The sequence below is a fragment of the Peromyscus eremicus genome, chromosome 1 (genome assembly GCF_949786415.1).
Source record: "Peromyscus eremicus chromosome 1, PerEre_H2_v1, whole genome shotgun sequence".
Classification (NCBI taxonomy): domain Eukaryota; kingdom Metazoa; phylum Chordata; class Mammalia; order Rodentia; family Cricetidae; genus Peromyscus; species Peromyscus eremicus.
In genome coordinates, this window is record NC_081416.1 from 91,434,929 (window position 1) to 91,453,310 (window position 18,382).

At 44.4% G+C, this 18,382-nt stretch overlaps 2 protein-coding genes across 2 annotated transcripts in view; one reads left to right on the top strand and one right to left on the bottom strand.

Annotated features, from left to right (window-relative positions):
- The window catches only part of Rnf141 (ring finger protein 141), a 28,961-nt gene extending 18,948 nt beyond the window's left edge, over positions 1–10,013 (top strand). The window contains exons 4-6 of the mRNA XM_059268863.1: positions 1,483–1,664; positions 4,234–4,341; positions 9,701–10,013. Coding sequence (XP_059124846.1) covers positions 1,483–1,664; positions 4,234–4,341; positions 9,701–9,851 — 441 coding nt within the window. The 3' untranslated portion in view covers positions 9,852–10,013. The remainder of the gene's footprint in view (positions 1–1,482; positions 1,665–4,233; positions 4,342–9,700) is intronic.
- Positions 10,014–14,847: 4,834 nt separating this feature from the next.
- Ampd3 (adenosine monophosphate deaminase 3) overlaps positions 14,848–18,382 on the bottom strand; it is a 37,565-nt gene continuing 34,030 nt past the window's right edge. The window contains exons 13-14 of the mRNA XM_059251512.1: positions 16,515–16,625; positions 14,848–15,690 (exon numbers count right to left, since the gene is read on the bottom strand). Coding sequence (XP_059107495.1) covers positions 15,514–15,690; positions 16,515–16,625 — 288 coding nt within the window. The 3' untranslated portion in view covers positions 14,848–15,513. The remainder of the gene's footprint in view (positions 15,691–16,514; positions 16,626–18,382) is intronic.

An 18,382-nucleotide genomic window follows, 5' to 3' on the forward strand; every position in this document is an offset into this window, starting at 1 on the left:
GTGTACACCACCACACCCAGCCAGTTCATCTCTCTACATAGTTTCTAACCTTATATTCCATTTATTTTGATGCACATGTAAGATTTCTCTACTTACTTCTGTCCCCGCAGTCTTTGTATATCGTTCTTTGTTTTTACTTTTTGTTTGGTGTTTTTTTGAGACAGGTTCTCATTACATAGCCCAGGCTGGCCTGCAACTCATTCTGTTGGCCTTAAACTTGAAGCAGTCCTCCTGCCTCCGCCTCCCATATGCTGGGATTACAGGAATGTGCCACCACTCTTAGCTTCATACAGACTTCTCTACCACCTCATCTGCTGAAAAGAAGGCCTTCCTATCTATAACTAGTCTCTAGTTATCTCAAGCTCTTCAAAAGTGTTATCTCCTCATTCTACTGACTAGTTATTTCAAAAAATAATATATATGTCCCACTCTGATTTTCGGAAGTCTTATGAAAGTGTCCTCTATCCTTGTTTCAAGTATCTTGCATCAGATTGTCAAGTGGAGAGGGTAGAGATACAATCTACAGAGGAACTTTCTCCCGGCCACTGGTTCCACTTCGTGGAAATGAAATTTTGTGGAATCTCAAAATTCACTGACTTTTTGTAGTTTAATGTGGCATTCTGGCTCTAGTTTAAAAGTCCGAAGTAGCATAAAGATATTCGAGAACAGACCGAGGAAATAGCTCAGTTGGTAGAAGGCACTGTGCAGACACGAGGACCTGAGTTTGAGCTCCAGAACCCGTGTTTAAAAAGGGAAAAAGCCAAGCATTATGGCATGCTTGTAAGCTCAGGAGCAAGGAGGCAGGGACAGGCAGATGGATCCCCGAGGCCTACTGGTTTGTGAGCCTAGTAGAATCAGCAAGTTCCAGGCCAAGTGAGAGAACTTCAGACAGACAGAGCAAGTAGCCAGTGTCCTACCCAAGGTTAACTGCTAGCCTCTGCACCCCCTGTACTCCCCCATTCCCACAAATCCACACACAGGAGGAAGAGGAGGAGGAGGAGGAGGAGGAGGAGGAAGCCTTCATCCTCTTCTTTTCGGTTGTAGCAGAATACCATAAGTAAATTCTTTAATTAAAAACTATTAGCTTGTAATGATAGCACAGGCCTGAAATGCTAGCACTCAGGAACTGGAGGCAGGAGGATCTCCAGTCCTGGGCCAGCCTGGGTGACATAACAAGTACCTGTCTCAAAAAAGAATTCATTAAAACATCAAAGTGAAAACATTTCAATACCAGTCTCTACAACTCATTTCTCAACTTCGGGAAGGTCACCTGACGTTAGCAACCCCAGACAGGATGCCTGATAACTTTGCAAGGTTCTTTTGACTGTCAGATGGGAGATTTTGGTAAGTTCTCTGATGAACTCCACAACTCAAGAGAATGTGTACATTCTTTAATCAGACTCTCACTTTCCTGTTTCTGGTTCCTAGGATAGCTCACTGAATTGTGTGTCTGTGCCCCCTCTCCCCCCGTTATGTTTCTAGATTAACAAAAGCAGTGGTATTGTGGAAGCATCACGGATCATGAATTTATACCAGTTTATTCAGCTTTATAAAGACATCACAAGTCAAGCTGCTGGAGTGTTGGCTCAGAGCTCCACCTCTGAAGAGCCTGATGGGAACCCATCCTCTGTAACCTCGTGTCAGGCTAGTCTGTGGATGGGCAGGTATGTGTACCAAGTAACACAGTTCCAGTGACTAGGCAAAGTGCTGAGATCACAGTGACATCTCCCTAGTGCTCTGGGATACCTCAGTCCTGTTGCCTGTACCTGTGTTATAGCCCAGGTCAGCGTGAGGTTATCCTGTACTTCATTCGTTTCACTGTCCCAGATTAAGGTGGCTCACAGCAGGAAGTGTGTCTGTCAGCTCACTCTCCAGGAACCCACTCTCTGTCTCTTGCATTTAATGACATTAACAACTAATGCCTCCCCGTTACTAGGTTTTTAGGCACTCAAAGCCGTTTATAAAATTAGGTCCAAGAAACTGGCAAAATTGTTTTAGAAATTATCTAATTGGAAGTTAAATTTTTCAGTGTTGTCTCCAGGTCTTGGCAGTCCACTCAGGAGAGAACAAGCGGTTGCGTGCGCGCGTGCGTGTGTATTGACATTGCATTAGCAGCAGGAGATGACGTCAGCGGAGCCTGCTGTGATGACGCTTGTTTGTCAGGCCATAGATTACTGTGCCTTCCTTCCTCCATGCTTTTGCTGTTGCAGGCTCCCACTGCTGCTGCTTGATGTGACATATTTAAATTTGTAAAGGCCTCATTGGAAAAACACTTCTGTGTTTCCAGGCATGTTGCTAGCCTGTCTTACTGGGGACACTGGGAGATGGCATGATCTGCAGTGACTGTGTCCTGCAGAATGTGTTTGACAGGAGTTTCTCTTTTTTTTTTTTTTTTTTTTTTTTTTTTTGGTTTTTCGAGACAGGGTTTCTCTGTGTAGCTTTGCGCCTTTCCTGGAACTCACTTGGTAGCCCAGGCTGGCTTCAAACTCACAGAGATCCACCTGCCTCTGCCTCCTGAGTGCTGGGATTAAAGTGCGCCACCACTGCCCAGCTAGGAGTTTCTCTTTTATTGCTTTATTCACAGTTGTGTTTTTCTCCATTCTGAGTATTTTGAAAGCTGAAAGTGGTTTGTACACACTGAGCAACTGAAAAGCAAGTGGCACTTCTCTTCCTGTTGGGGCCATCTTCAGGAAGATGGTGAAAGGGTTACTCTTATAGGAAGAGCAGTGCCAGTTGGTTAGGGAAGCCCCACTTGGCTTCATGTGTTGTGGGCTGCTGGTGGTACCCTGGTACCCAGGTCATAGAAAAGGACTTTGCAAGGAGAAGGGGAGCCTAGGGACCTTCTGCAGTCCTGCTTCACCTCAGACGCATAGTTCTGTTAATGGCTAGTGTTTGTTGAGTCCTTGCAGTTCATTCAGTCCTAAGTTGCTCCACAGGAATACAGTTGGCAGATGAGGAAGCGGGTTTAGAGAACAAGTGTGTGACTAGAGATTGATTGACAGAGCTAGGACTCAGGTTTAGCCCATTGCAGCTCAGTGGTTTGGAGGAGGAGCTGGAGATTGTCCAGCTCTGAGGTGCTCCAATGCCACTGATCCTTGGCAACTGCTCTATCTGTGCTCTACAATATCAAGACTGCGCCATATTGCACCAAATGGAAACCAGTTTGTACTTAGAAGTTGCATTAGCACTTGCCCCCACAGCTTTGTGAGACTCAGTGCGGCAGAGAAGCAATCCTCTTCTCATGCAGATAGCTTCACTTACCAGGAAGGTTTTCTTTTTGTCCTCTGTCCTCAGTCTGGCCCTCCCTCTGCAGGCAGCACATGGAAGGCCCTAGAACCAACTTACCTGTGTTCAAACCTGAACTCCTCTCTTTCCTCAGTTTCCTCATCTTTTGAAAGAAGTTGAGAGCAATGGCATCTGCCCCAGAGGACTGGAGAGAGTTAGGGGAGTTAATCGATGGGATACACATAGTGCCTGGCACACAACGGCAGTATGTGTGGGTGGTTAATAATACCTGTCACCGGTATTATTAACTTATAGAGTGCCCTGCTTGAGTGCAGCAACCATGCATGGCTTCTGAAATTCCACCAAATGAGTCTGATCCCTTCTGTCCTTCAAATGTTAAAAACTAGTCAAATTCCCACTGAGCCTTGTTCTCCAGAATAAGTGTCTCCAGCCTGTTTCCTGGGTTCTTCCTGCACTGGCTGTCCTGTGTGATCCTCATCTGTCAGTGTGCCTCACAGGGTCTGCGGCAGGAAGGGGTACCCTTTCAGCTCCAAGTGGTCAGATAGAGCAAGGTTCCTTCCTCCTCCTGCTCATTGCTACCAGGAAGGAAGCAGGAAGTGGCATGGAGTAGCTTCCGCTGGCAGTCTGTCTCGTTTTCTCAGGTTACAGTGCTCCTTTGTAATGGCTTTCTGCTCCTGACTCTGATGCTTCCCTGTCAGGACACCCCGTCACTCTGTAGAGTCTACTGTGTTCTCAGCTGCTGACACCCTCAGGTGAAGATTGGAAGCTCATAAGCAGAAATGCTAAGTCATATGGATCTGGTGTATTTCTTCCCTAATGTATTTGCTATCCCCAAAAGATGTTAATTTTGGTCTGATGTTCCCTTTGCACGTCAGTCATGCTGTCTTTATACTGTGGATGTTTACTGGTGCTTTTTAAGGCAGTGGAACAGAGTAGGAAGTGTATGGACAGAGACTGTCATTGTTCCAGCTCCGTTTTCACACTCAGGGTGAAGCAGCTGACTGATGAGGAGGAGTGTTGTATCTGCATGGACGGCCGGGCTGACCTCATCCTGCCCTGTGCTCACAGCTTCTGTCAGAAGTGTATTGATAAATGGTAAGTTATCCTCTGCCCTTGGAGAGCAGAGGTCAGCTGGGACTATGAATAAACAACTGGAAATACAAATACTTCAGTGCTAACCATGAGAGCTTCGTTCTTTAGTACTCTGAGTTTTATGGTATGCTGCCCACTAGTTCAAGTATTTTTTATACCTATTGCTTATGAAGTGTGGAGATGTGACTTGGTTTTGACACTGTAAAAATCTTTTTTTTTTTTTTGTTCTGTTTTGTTTTGTTTTGTTTTTGAAGACAGGGTTTCTCTGTATAGCCCTGGCTGTCCTGGAACTCCCATTTGTAGACCAGGCTGGCCTTGAACTCAGAGATCTGCCTGTCTCTGCCTCCCGAGTGCTAGGATTAAAGGTGTGCTCCACCACTGCCTGGCCAGATACTATGAGAATCTTGATACCTAGTTTGAATCTAGAATTACTTTGCCTTTTTCAGCACCCCCCACCCCGATAATTCTCTATATATGTGTAGAGGAACAAATTCTCAGCTGTATGATCTGGAGAGCTATTTGGTCAACTAATTAAAGTCATTTGCTTACAAGATAATGGAGCATTTAGGAGAATTTATCATTGACATGCAATAAGCTACATGTATCTGAAGTATAGTCTGATATGCTTTAATTTATGTGCATGCTTATGAAAGCTGTCACAACAAGATGAGGAGCAAATCTGTCACTCCCCAGAATCACCTGTAGCCTGCTTCTTAAGCAGCTGTTAAATGCTTTCATTTTCTGAAAATACTTTGGATTTGTTAGACTTTTTAAAGTGGTACCATACAGTGTTCTCTCTGCTGTCTAGGTTCTTTCATTATATGTAATCATCTTGAGATTTAACCATGTTGTAGGTACAGATAAGTGCCAAATAAAAGCTGCTGTGTATGTTTGTGGGCAAGTATTTTTTATGGACATGTATTTTGACTTTTTCTTGTGTAGCTACCTCAAGTGGCTAGATCATATATAACAGATATTTCTCAAGAAATTGCCAACTCAGTCTCAAACTTTAAAAAAGGTTTTTGGGTTTTTTGTTTGTCTTTTGAGGCAAGATCTTATAGTGTATAGCCCAGGCATGCCTCAATTGGAACTTGTGGCAATCCTCCTGCCTCAGCCTCCCAACTCTGGAATTATAGATGTGTGCCACCACACCCAGCTCCTTCTTACCTTTTTTTGTGCCCTCTCCAGTACCACATAGAAGTTTCCACTGTCTTTGGCCATGGTAACCAGCATTGTAATCAGGCCTGGGGTAGTTCTCTGTGGCTCTCACTTACATCCCTTGCTGACTGCTAAGTTGCTGTCTGTGCATCTTAGGTGATGGTCTGTTCAAGTCTTTGCCCATTTCATTATTAGAAGTTTTGCTTCTATCCTGTGACTTGCACATATTTCTCCCCCTCTGTGGCTTGTCTTTTTTCTCTTGAGAATGTCTCTGAAGGAGAAGGTTTTTGTTTTCGTGAAGCTGAATTTCAATTTGTGATAGACACTGACCCCATCTATGAAATCTTTTTCTGCCTCAAGAGCATAGATGTTATTAATCTTCTACAAGTTTAGGGTTTCATATTTAAGTCTGTGCTCCATTTTTAGTTTGCTGAAAGACTGTCTTTACTACATTGGCTTTGAACCTTTTTTGAAATTAGTTGTTCAAGTATAAATCAGTTCTGGACTCTTCCGTCCGTCCACTGATATAAACTGTTTCACTCCAGTCTCATTTTGTCCTACTTCCTTGCTTTACAAATCTCTCCTTTCCAAGGTCATGTGGACTGGTTCAGGGCTTTGGTGCTTTAGTAGGAAGTATAGAATTAGTGTATCAAGCTACACAAAAGAGCCTGCAGAGACCTTGATTGATACCATATTGACTCCATCAGTTTGGAACAGTGGCTTCCTAATGTTTAGGTAGGCCTCTGATTTCTGCAGGCAGTTTTATAGTGCTCAGTGTTGCAGATCTCAGACAGATTTGTCTTTGGGTGTTTTACAGTTTTGTGCTGTCCTAACTATAGTTGCTAGTATATAAGAAGACAATAGTCATTTCACATCCATCTTGTATCCTGACATCTTATTAAATCCACTTAGTATTTTTGGGAACCTTCTTCTGCAGATTCTATTGAATATCTTGATGATTCTATTAAACATCTAAACATAGTCTTTCAAAGATACCTTTTCTCATACAAAATTCTAGACCAAGAGTGTTTTTCCTCCCAGACTTCCGTGTTGGGCTCTACCTCATCACTTTGCTTTGTGTTCCTGGGACACTGTCTCCTTATTGTTCCCCTCTGGGCAGTGTGCCTTCCTTTCTCTTCAGCCTGGTGCCAGTCCTTATCTTCTCACTGTTTTAAGCGGTGTGAGTAGGAGGTGCCTGTCGTCATCCCTGCCCCCACCCAAGGTTTCTTGTGCTTGTGTTTGTTGATGGTGTAGGTTGATGGTATTGTTGACATTGGAAAATTTTGAGCCATTGTTTTCTCAAATCTCTTATATCCCCCTTTCCACTCTCCTCCTGTGAGCTCCATTACCGTGGGTTAGACCCCCTGAATTTGTACCTCGTTTGGACAGTCGCTGTGTTGTGTTTTAATGTTTGTTTCCCGTGTAGACTCTAGCCCTCACTTCTCTGTTCATTGAATATTGTGGCTCTCTAGTACTTTGACTATGTGGTTATAGTTACAGCTTCTCATTATCTGCTAGTTCTAATGAGTTCTGCATTGATTTTATTGTTTTTTCTCTTCATTGTGTCTTAACAATATTTTCAGTTGCTTATCTGCCTTCTAGTGTTTTTTAAGTACCAGATATAAATTTTACCTTTCTCATTAGTGAATTTTTTTATTTTATTTATTTATTTATTTTTATTTTTATTTTTTTTGGGGGGGGGGTTTGAGACAGGGTTTCTCTGCGTAGCTTTGCGCCTTTTCTGGCTCTCGCTCTGTAGACCAGGCTGGCCTCGAACTCACAAAGATCCTCCTGGCTCTGCCTCCCAAGTGCTGGGATTAAAGACGTGTGCCACCACCGCCCAGCTGAATATTTTTTATTAATGTTAATATTATAGCTTTGTTTTGGAATGTGATTTACTTACTTAGAAGCACTTTGCCCCTTTGGAATTCTGCTTTTACAGTTTGTTAGCAGAACTAGAGCAAAGTTTAGTTTCCTGTTACTTATGCCCCACTGATGTGGCACAATCCTGAGTACTCTACTCAGTGCTCCAAGAGTTAGAAGGGTCCAGTCTGGCCCTGGGAGCACGACCCTGTGTGCTCTGAGGCCTTTGCATACACCCCCCAAATCGGAGCCTCCTGGCGTTTGCTCCTGTGCTCACACTGATGTGGTCCGTTGTTCAGTGAAGGGCCTGCTGTCTCTTGGCACTCCCTCTGTGTGGCTCTGCTGTACGGTGCTCTGCCCTGTGAACTCTAGCTGCCGTGCCTCAACTGTTTCTCCAATAGCCCGCCAGGCCTCCAAGGTCCCCTACTTCCTTTTCTGAGTCCTGGAAACTCACAGGGCAGCTGGCCTGCAAACACAGGCTCACTCTGCTTCTCACCTCTTGGAAGTCACACTTTATCTCTGTCCAGGTTTATATGAAACTGCATCTAACACCCTTCCTTTGGACATTGTGTCCTGTGTGTTAGTTGTTTTAAGTGGGAAGATGTCTTAGTTAGGGTTTCTGTTGCTGTGGAGACACCATGATGACAGCAACTCTTACAAAGGGAAACCATTTAATTCTATTTTCAGAGGCTTAGTCCATTATCATCATGGTGAGACATGATGGTGGTGCAGGCAGACATGGTGCTGGCTACATCTTGATCAGAAGGCAACAGGAAGTGGACACTGGGTGTGGCTTGAGCATATATGAGACCTCAAGCCACCCCCAAGTGACACAATTCCTCCAACAAGGCCACACCCACCCCAACAAAGCCACACCTCCTAATAGTGCCACTCCTTTTGGGGGTCATTTTCTTTCAAACTGCCATAGAAAATAAAGCAGGTTTCTGCTGGCCAGAAGCAGAAATTGACTTTTTAAATTGTGATGTTTTATGTACAGAAAAGTGAGAGCCCCAAATCAACCAAAAAATGTATGCCAACTCCAAATTTCACATCTAGTTTTTGGAGTGAGTAAGCTCAGCTTTTGTACAAAAGCAAAAGAGCAATTGATGAACTGGTTATTTTGGCCCCAGATTTCACTGGGAGGAGAGAAAAACATTGCCTCTTTTCTTTCATAATGTATGTCTAGCTCAACTATGGTACTTAAGTTTCCAAAGTAGTATTTGATAAGAGAAATTCCTTTGAAAAACATAATCTTAAGTAACCATACATGTATTCTGTATCAGAAAATATATAAGTGTTATCTCTTGTTTTAAAACCTCAAATGCTCTGTCTTTGTACAATTTCCTAAAGTTTTCTTGGTTTTGAACCAAAGGATATTTTATCAGACCTTTAATTGTAATTAACTTGTCAAAAGTCTTATTTTTCAGTATGTGGTAGTGCATGTCTTTAATCCCAGCACTTGGGAGGCAGAGTCAGACAGATCTCTGTGAGTTCAAGGCCTGCCTGGTCCACATAGCAAGTTCTCTGGTCCACGTAGCAAGTTCTGTGTCAGCCAGGGCTGCATAGAGACTCTATCTCTGAAAAAAAAAAAAAAAAAAAAAAAAAAAGACCTTATTACTCAGTAATACTCTTTGCTGCCACTGGCCAAACAGGAGTCCCAAGGCACAGTGGCTTCCACTTAAGTAAAAATAAATATTTAAACTTTACACTTTGACCAACTCTCCCACTGGTAAGAGGTAGCTTCCTCTTAGGACACATAAGGAATTTTATTATAAAAGAAAATTTACTCAGATACAGGAATAAGAATTAAAGATCCTGACTGATGGTCGCAAACAAGATGGGGGACTAGGTGTCTTTCTACTGGAGCTTAGTTATATATGGTCCAGCATATCCATGTGGTACGTGCCTTTAACAGAGTGAACTGAAGTCCAGGTGTGGTGGGTGCTGCATTCCCGGCACTGAGCACGCTGACAGCAGGAGGATGACAAGGCTTGGCTGGCCTAGGTGGCTCTTTAGCAAGTCTGTCTCAAATGAACAAACAAAGAATAAAATAACATGTGCTGGTACATGATGGTTTCTAGGATATGTGGATCGGTGTACAAGGTCAATGAGACATGTACATACTTCCTTGTTTCCTACAAGCTGAGGTTTTAATCCATCCCTAGTAACATATGTAGACAACTGGGGAAGAGAAATAAAGGTTGGCATGAAGAGAAATAGTAATTCTTCACTGTGTACTTTTATGGTGTTTGCATTTTTTAAAGCCACATACTTTTCAAACAAACCTGTTTTTTAGAAGAAGAAAGAAAACAAACTTGTTTTGCTTGGACTTCCCTAACAGGAGTGATCGACACAGGAACTGCCCCATTTGTCGCCTACAGATGACTGGAGCAAACGAATCGTGGGTGGTATCAGACGCACCCACTGAAGATGACATGGCTAACTATATTCTTAATATGGCTGATGAGGCAGGCCAGCCCCACAGGCCCTGAGTGGGGAAGACTCTTGTTATTGTGAGCTCCAAATACACTGTGGTCGTAGAGGAGGAGTGGAGGGGTGTGTTGCACACAGGAAGATCAGTTTTCCCACCCTCTTATTTTTGCTATTCTGATGATATGTCCCATTCTGAAATAAACTCCCATGTCTTCCATGTAGGGTGGGCTACACTTTGCTACTGTTTGGCCAGGTCCCCACTGTCCACCTGTTCTTGGTTGCTCTTGAGCCCTTTGCTACAGATAGCAGCAATACTTGACACTACTGCTTTTCAGGGACGGAGTGTTCTGTGTCTCTTTAGCTAGGTTTACAATCTAGAGGGTTCAAAGTTGTAGCCATCCAGAGATAAATGACTGAAACTAAGGTCTCAGTGAGAGTTGCTTCTGCCGGGACCTGAGGCGCGTGCACTCTGCCCCCTTGTGGTTCATTCTGGATCCTTTACTACCAGGGCCCAGTTGCTTCCTGATGGTCTATGTAACTTCAGCAGTGTGTTCTGGGACTACTTTTTATCAATGCCGTGCTGCAGCACTCGGAGAAGGACTCTGAGGTTGGGACTTCGTCTTGCAAACAGACTCCACTGGAAGAATCTTTGTGGCTGTTCTCCAGACTTGGGGAGGTGTTCATAGTGCCCATGTGGCTTGGCTTTTCAGAAGGAAATCTTTTTTTATCACAGACACACTTTTATATTTCCAGGTTACACTGAGTCATCCAGTCCTGAGCTAGAGTGTTTATTTTAGAGAAAGACACTGTTCAGAGGCTTCCGTTTCCTCAACTCTCTTAGATTAAAAGAAAAGGAAGATCAGATGAAGCTTTTCACCGCACATTTGTAAACCCCTGAAATCTAGAGAGCGATTGCCTTTCTTCCGTTTCTCTGAACTTCTTCGAAGTCTGAAGAGAGTACGGTAATAGGAGTACAGCCCTCAGCCAATCTCGGCCATAGCTAATGGAGTAAGAACGTTGATGTTAACAGTTCAGCCTATAATAAAACTAGTGCATGAAGTCAAGTCACCTTTAAGAAATTTTAGCATTCCATAGAAATTTTCTCACTGATTAATTGCAAATGGTCCTATTTTCCTAAGTACAAAGGTACATGATTAAAGTTGCTGCTTACTGATTTTTTGATTAAAATCTTAATGAACATGCAAATAGACTCCCTTTCAAAGAAAAAGACATGACTTGATTCTGCCCCCCAAGTACTGAAGACTTCAGTTGTCTACCGACTGTCACGACAGGACAGTGAAGGACCAAATGGCTGAGGAGTCCTTCTGGGTGTGGAGGCTGGTGCAGTGCTGGCCTCTGTCCTGGCCTGGCTGTGTGTGATGCTTTCCCAGCCCAAGACAGCCTTATCTGCTGTAGGGCTCCTGTTGGAAAACAGACTGTATTTGTGGTTTTCAAACCTTAGCAGTGAAACTTCCAGTAAAATGTGAGAGTCCATATGCACTGAGTGTATGCACACATGCTACCGCAGTTATACAGAAGCTGCATTTTATTAATATAGGTGTCCTTTTTATCAACTTCGTGTAGTGTGGTCACCATTAAGTCAGTGTAGGAAAACATCACAATGATTGGTGATACAGTTTCATTAGAATTTAGTAAGTAACAAATTTGTGTGATGAGAAGCTTTTGTTTTGTAAAAATAATAGTGTAGCTCAGTTGGTAGAGTGTTTGCCTAGCATATGTGAAGCTCTGGGCTTCATCCCAGCACTGCATAAAAACAAACAGTCCTGGTGTACCTGGAACCCCAGCACTTGAGAGGGGGAAGCAGGAAGATGAGAAGTTCAAGGACATCCTCATCTACACAGTGAATTCAAGGCCAGCCTGGGCTACATTGAGACCCTATTTCAAAAAATTGTGGGTGGAGGCTGGAGAAATGGTCCAGTGGTTAAGAGCAATTGCTGTTCTTGCAGAGGACCACAGTTCAATTCCCAGCACCTACGTTTGTGGTTCACAACAGCCTGTAATTCTAGCTCCAGGGAATCCAGTACCCTCCTCTGACCTTCTGGGGCACCTGCATACATGTCACACACACCCCCAAAAAATAAATCTCTAACACATTTTAAAATTTGTATTTGCAGATGTTTCAACTTCCTCTGTTGATTCTCAAGTGCTCTGTGGAACATTTTTAAAACCTTGAGATAAGTGACCCTCTGAGATATTTTCCAGCCTTAAAAATCAAAATTGTCCTTTTGGATTAGTCTTGCTGGGTTTAATTCAAATTGCCTAGTTGAAAAATGTTTCTGAAGATGAACATAGCTTTATGGGTTTGGTATCTTTTCAGCAATAGACAAAACTTTGATTCCCCAGAATCCTTCACATTTGAAGGAATTAAACAGTGAATTCAGTGACTTGATATTGTCCACAGCCCTGTCCTTACAGTCTGAGCTCCAAAATACGAACTGATCCACTGTGAGATGCCAGTGTCTCCCCTCGCCTCATCAAGTAAATGAGCAAAGCTCTTTGCCCATCTTTCTTCAGGTGTGGATGGTAGGTAGGGCCTGCCTGCTGTAGTATCCGATCATAAAGTTGTCACTTTGTCTCATGAGTATATATACACCTTTTCTACTCTGTACAGCTTTGTCTTTTTAAAATAATACTGAATGCACTTACCATAGTAGAGAATCGTGTGCCTTCTGCGATGTGTGCACTGCCTCCTGCTCTGGAGAACCTTTGTAATTTGGACTATTAGTGCTCTGCTCACTCATAACTGGGTTGACTCGGATGCTGTAGACACTGGATTTCAGAAGATGAGTTTGGCTGGGTACTGCTGTAAAGATTGAGGGCAGCAGAAGCTGTTTTATTCTTAGGAGAACTGATGCAATGTGCAATAAGTAAACCTTGCAAGTGAACATTAGCTAATGACAGACTTTTGCTTATGTAATTTCACATTCTTATGTACTAAATATTTATATTTATTAGAAGACTTTTATATTGTGCTCTGGGGATTGTGTTTGCGTGCTGTTTTGAGATGATTTTCTTATATTAATATATATCTGGGTAATAAGGCTGCTTGGAAACCTTTTGGTTCCCTGATTTTTAACACTGGGAAATTGGGTTCATTAAAAGATAGTATGAATAATTTGCATTTGCGGTGTTGGGAGTTTCCTTGCTTTGGGGGTGTTTCCCAACTGAAGCTTGCTTTGTCAGCTCACACCCACATTGATGAGGGACTTTGCTTGCCTTTTCTACCCTACTACCCCATTAGACTGAGTAGAGGATTGAGCACTGCACCCCGGCAGTTCTGTGCTTCCCATGTAGAAGAGTGTCAGTAGAGAACCGCCTTGAGTCTCACTGCCCACAAGGAAAGCAGGAGGTAGCAGCTTAGAGGAGAGTTCGCTGGTACCTGACATCCATCCTGTGGAGAAGCACACACTGCTATCAAAAGCACAAAGCCTCCTCAAATATACTTTGATAAATCTGCCACTCTATAGGCCTAGCTCTTCACTGTCTTCTGCTTTACAGAATATCCCCTAGAGGTAAGAAGCCCAGAGGCTGCTGGTCTGTGCTGTGTGTCCCTTTTTCATTGGCATTATGGTTATTCTAACAGTCATGGAGCAGACACAGAACAGCACATGCAGCACAACCAGTTACCTTCATTTGTGTTGAAGACCCAGAGAACGATGAGCCCACCCCTCAGCAAGCAGTAACTACTGAGGAAGCCAGACACGCTCTCAAACCTGCTTTCACTCAAGACAAAGTGAGCAGGTTGACCAAGGGGCTGGTTTTGAGCAGCATAACTTAAATAAGATATAAGGCAACCATCTGCCCTTAGGAATTGACCAAAGCACTGTCTGGAACCTGTCCCTTTAGAAACTTGGGTCCACATATACTTGCCTTTGCTTCCAAACTAAAACAAACAAAAGCAGGGATTCACCCCCAGCCCCCAAGAGGCTCAGTGAACTACAGGATGTAATAAAACATAATGTGTTAGAGAAACCAGAGCCTGGAAGCTTTCAGGCTGTGTAAGACTCTGCACATGCTGGCAAACAGACTAACAGAACATTTAGGAAAAGAACTCGAGGTATGGTTCTGCTGGTGTCCTGTGGGCAGGCAGAAGCTGGCAAAGATGCCAGATAACCACTGCAAGGTCTGAGCTTCGGCTCGCAAATTCTGGGTTTTCCTTGTGAATGCCCTCCACTTCTCATAGCTTTTCACTCTGCCCCATCTTAAAACAATAAACATTTGCTCTATTGAGTCACAGTCCTAAGAGACTTTATTTGTAGTTTTTTTAGAAAAGTATTTGATACAATGAAAAATCTGTACAATACTTGCTATGTTTGGGCAAATGTATACAAATGGAGGCTTTTCAAAAACAATCCCTCAGATAATGACAGGCTTTCATTCAGTTTCATAATCAGCCATGTGAGATAGTAGATTTGCCTAGTAAGAGGATGACATGGTTCCATAAGCTGCAGTGACCACTGGGAGAACAACAGAGTCACAGGATGAGATACTCTAGAATCAAATAAGCATCTTCCAGGTAAAAGTAGGTTCATCTAGCAGTGATTCGGAAGGACTTCTACCTTGTGAATAGGAGGGTCTTTGAACATTGTTGAGTATTCTGCACACACAGATGCCAAAAGAGAAAGTCAGTCAGTTATTTCATATGCATTTATTGAGCACCTACTGTGTTCTAGGCACTAGTAACAAAGATGAGTAGTCTAATAAAGTTTAACTCCACATTGATCTTAAAAACTTTCTACCTGGTCCCTGGGACCTTGATAGCTTCTGAAGAAATCTGTGTTTTAAAATAAAATGCACCATGTTAAAGTGATTTAAAAAAAAAAATCTAACATTTGTGAATCCTAAAGGGAAGAGTGGGAGAAAGACTGGATCAGGGACCTGGTTCTTGTCCTGTGTGTCCTTAAGAGTGTTTCACTGCCCTGGGCGGACTCCTGGGGGAAGGTGGTAACAGCTGCAATCATAGGATATTAAAAGCAAAAGGAACAGAGGCCTTCATTAAAAGGACAATATGATGTTAACAGCCCCAGAACCTCACCCTGTGTCTTCCCCAGCCCTGGAGTGGTCCATGAAATGGATTCACAGCCCACGATTTGAGATGACTCATTGAGTCCTGGATGAGGACAATTAACACACAACAGGAGCGGTGGTATCAGTGGATGTACTAGGCTTCCTAACGAGGAAGGGAGGAGGGGCTAAACAGGTGAAGAAAAGCATTTTAAAATGCACGAATCAACAGGGAGCCTCACATTTTCTCTCAAAGTAGCCCCTTTATGAAAGGGGGCTTTGAAGGGGGTTTAAGGCAGCCAGCCATCAGATGCTGAAATGGGAACTACTCCACAGGGCCTGCTGAGAGGAGAGTGGCAGACACCACACAGGCCATGTGTCACTTGGTATTCAGCCTTGCAAAGTCCCAGCCCCAACCATGTAAGCACTGGCAATCCCAAGAGAAACGTGGAAAATCAGGAACAAGTAGACACAAGTGCCAGCTCCCAGCTCCCCCACCAGAGGTGGCCAGCATCTGGCTCAGAAACGCTAACAGAATGGGCACGTTGATAAAGTGCAACCCAAATCAGGAATTTGAGATTTCTTCAGAGGCAGCCTTGTCACAGACAGAAGCCCTCGATTGAGATCTTGGCCACCATTCGCCCCAGCAGACTTGAAATTAAACCAAAAGGTGAAAGTGTGTGTGGAACGCTGGGCCTATTTGGTCAGGGCTGTGATCTCCTCGGACTTCATGGCATCGGACAGGAAGCTGAGCTCATTGCACAGGGTCTCGTAGCGGAACGCCATCCGGATCTGTGCGACATTTGTCTTGCGGATATCATTGCCCTCCGGTCCTTCTTTGTAATAATTCTGACCCAAAAACTTCTGCTTCTCCTGCAGGCCAAGAGAAAGAGAAGTGAAACCAGATTCATGTCTGTATCCACACAGCTTTGACGTGAGCCCCAGCATACAGTCTAGTGTCCCTAAAGCTGATCCTCCACGGGGACATCTTCCTCCCATGAGACTCCAAATCTGACCACTTGGCCATTCCCTCCGTTGTGAGAGAGGAGAGAGAATTAGGGAACCGACGGGCCTACCCTGGGTGGTAAAGGACTGGAACAAGGAAGCCCGCCTGAGAGGTGATGTGGGCAGGCAGTCGTGTTCCTAGAGAGGCCGGATCCCAGAACAACTCACACAGCACTTAGGCCTTTAACTGTCATCTCCCCTGAGGCCCTGTAAGACCGCCTCTTCCTGTTCAAATGACATCCCCTGAGCAGATGCCCCGGTTCTCAATGTTGGCTCCACAGCTGATTCTTACGGGAGCCATACAAAGGTCCTGAGTCTCGTGTGTGCGCTCAGTGCCTGCTCTTGCCAGGACTATTTTAGGGCCTGGCAACATAACATGGAACGGGCCTCTGCACTCAACTTCCATTCGGAAGGGAAACTGAAAAACACATGAGGAAATGCATGGCACAGTGTCTGCAGTGCCGCATGCTATGGAGAAAAATAGGTTAAGGGGAGGGAGGAGGGCAGGTCTGAGATAGAAGAGGGGCAGCCGTGATGGCCCCCAAGGTTTCTGCTGGGGCCTGAACGTCAGTGCTCCTGAGACCTGGCTGGCTCAGCTTGTCTCCTATCCCAGGACCTAGCAGGCACCTGTGCACAGAATTCTGTGTGCTCCTTTGTGAAGGGGGAAGGGCAGACAAGCCCATCCCAGTCACCTGATGCGAGAGGCCACTCTGCAGCACGCTGTTCCTGGCGATCTCACACAGATCACATGTGCTCAGCTTCCACACTTGGGCTGCGATGGCGTACTCCTCCATGAGTGCTTCCTAGACCCCGCCCCAGAGCACACAGGTTAGATGAGAGAGACAACCCTTCAGGCTTGGAACATGAAAAGCGCTCTCCCATGGCTTTCCTCTACCCGCTCGCACTGGGATCATCAAACAAGCTCACACCTCGAACTCCAAGCCCCTGAGATCTGTTTGTGAGCAACTGTGGGTCACCAAATGGAGATCAATCAAGGAGACTTCTAGATTTGTTTGCTCACCAGCACTGGGGGCCTAATGTGTCAGAAAGCTGGGGTCCTGCTCTTCCTTGACAGTCCTTGTTAAAAGGGAGGCGGGCTGGAGAGATGGCTCAGAGGTTAAGAGCACTGACTGCTCTTCCAGAGGTCCCAAGTTCAATTCCCAGCAACCACATGGTGGCTCACAACCATCTACAATGAGATCTGGTGCCCTCTTCTGGTGTGCAGACATACATACAAACAGAACACTGTATACATACTAAATAAAAAAATCTTTAAAAAGTAAAAATAAAAATAAATAAATAAATAAATAAATAATAAAAGGGAGGCTCCTTAGGGAAACGTAGGAGCGTTCATGCAAACGACATGCAAGGATCTGTGAGTGCGGCAGCTCCCCAAAGCCGTAGCCTCTGAGATTGACTAACAAAGTGATAGAGGCCTTTGACAGAAAAACAGAAGTGAGCAGAGGGAACCCTAACTGGCAACAGCCTGGTCAAGCAGCTCAACTAGTTAACTGTTGCAGTGTAATTAACTGTTTCAGTGTAACTAGTAGTCTGGTTCCAGGGCCTCATATAACCACTGGAACAGAGTTGTAATCAAGGTCTAGATTGATTTAAGCTGTTGGCCCTTACTGGAGCTTACACAAGGCCAACGGCCTGCCTCAAAAGTTCAGCACCCCTGTAGTCAGGTACAACTTTAATTATTTGTATTTTATGTGCATTGATGTTTTCCCCGTGTGTGTGAAGGTGTCTGTGTGAGGGTGTCGGATCCCCTGGAACAGGAGTTAGCCTTGAGCTGCCACGTGGGTGCTGGGAATTGAACCCTGGTCCTCTGGAAGAAGAGCCAGTGCTCATTACTTGCTGAGCCATCTCTCCAGCCACCCACTCTCCCCAGTCAGGCACATTTTTAGTGTGTGCTCTTACTGTTGCTTTGTTGTGTTGTTGTTTGTTTGGTTTTTGTTTTTCGAGACAGGGTTTCTGTGGGTAACAATCCTGGCTCTCCTGGAACTCTTTCTGTAGACAAGGCTGGCTTCGAACTCAGAGATCTGCCTGCCTCTGCTTTCCAGAGTGCTAGGATTAAAGGGGTGCACCACCATGGCTGGCTAGCTTTGCTTTTTATTTAACATACTATTTTTATAAAAATGTTCAAAAATAAAAGTTAAAATGAGAAAAATGTAACGTTAAATAAGAACAAGAAAGACTCCCTCCAAGTGGGGAGATGATGCAATCCCTAAGGGGCTGGGCTTAGCCAAGGCACTGCCTTATCTTCTGGCTGGGAACTATCTGCCATCCATCACCAGCCCTGTCTAACTCCAGATCGCCTCCAGCTGAGGGGCTAAACTGTGGTTACAAAGACCTCTGGGACTCAGAGACCTTTTGCCAACTCCATTTGGGAACTCTGTAGCTGTTGTGAGGCAGAATTGCTTTCGGGTGCTTTTCAAGAAATTGAATGCAGGGCTGGAGATGGGAACCCAGCTGTCTTCTATTAAGTGAGACATTCACGCAAACTGCAGAACGACGCCACTCCTCTTGGGATTGTTGTTTTGGGAAATATTTTCATAAC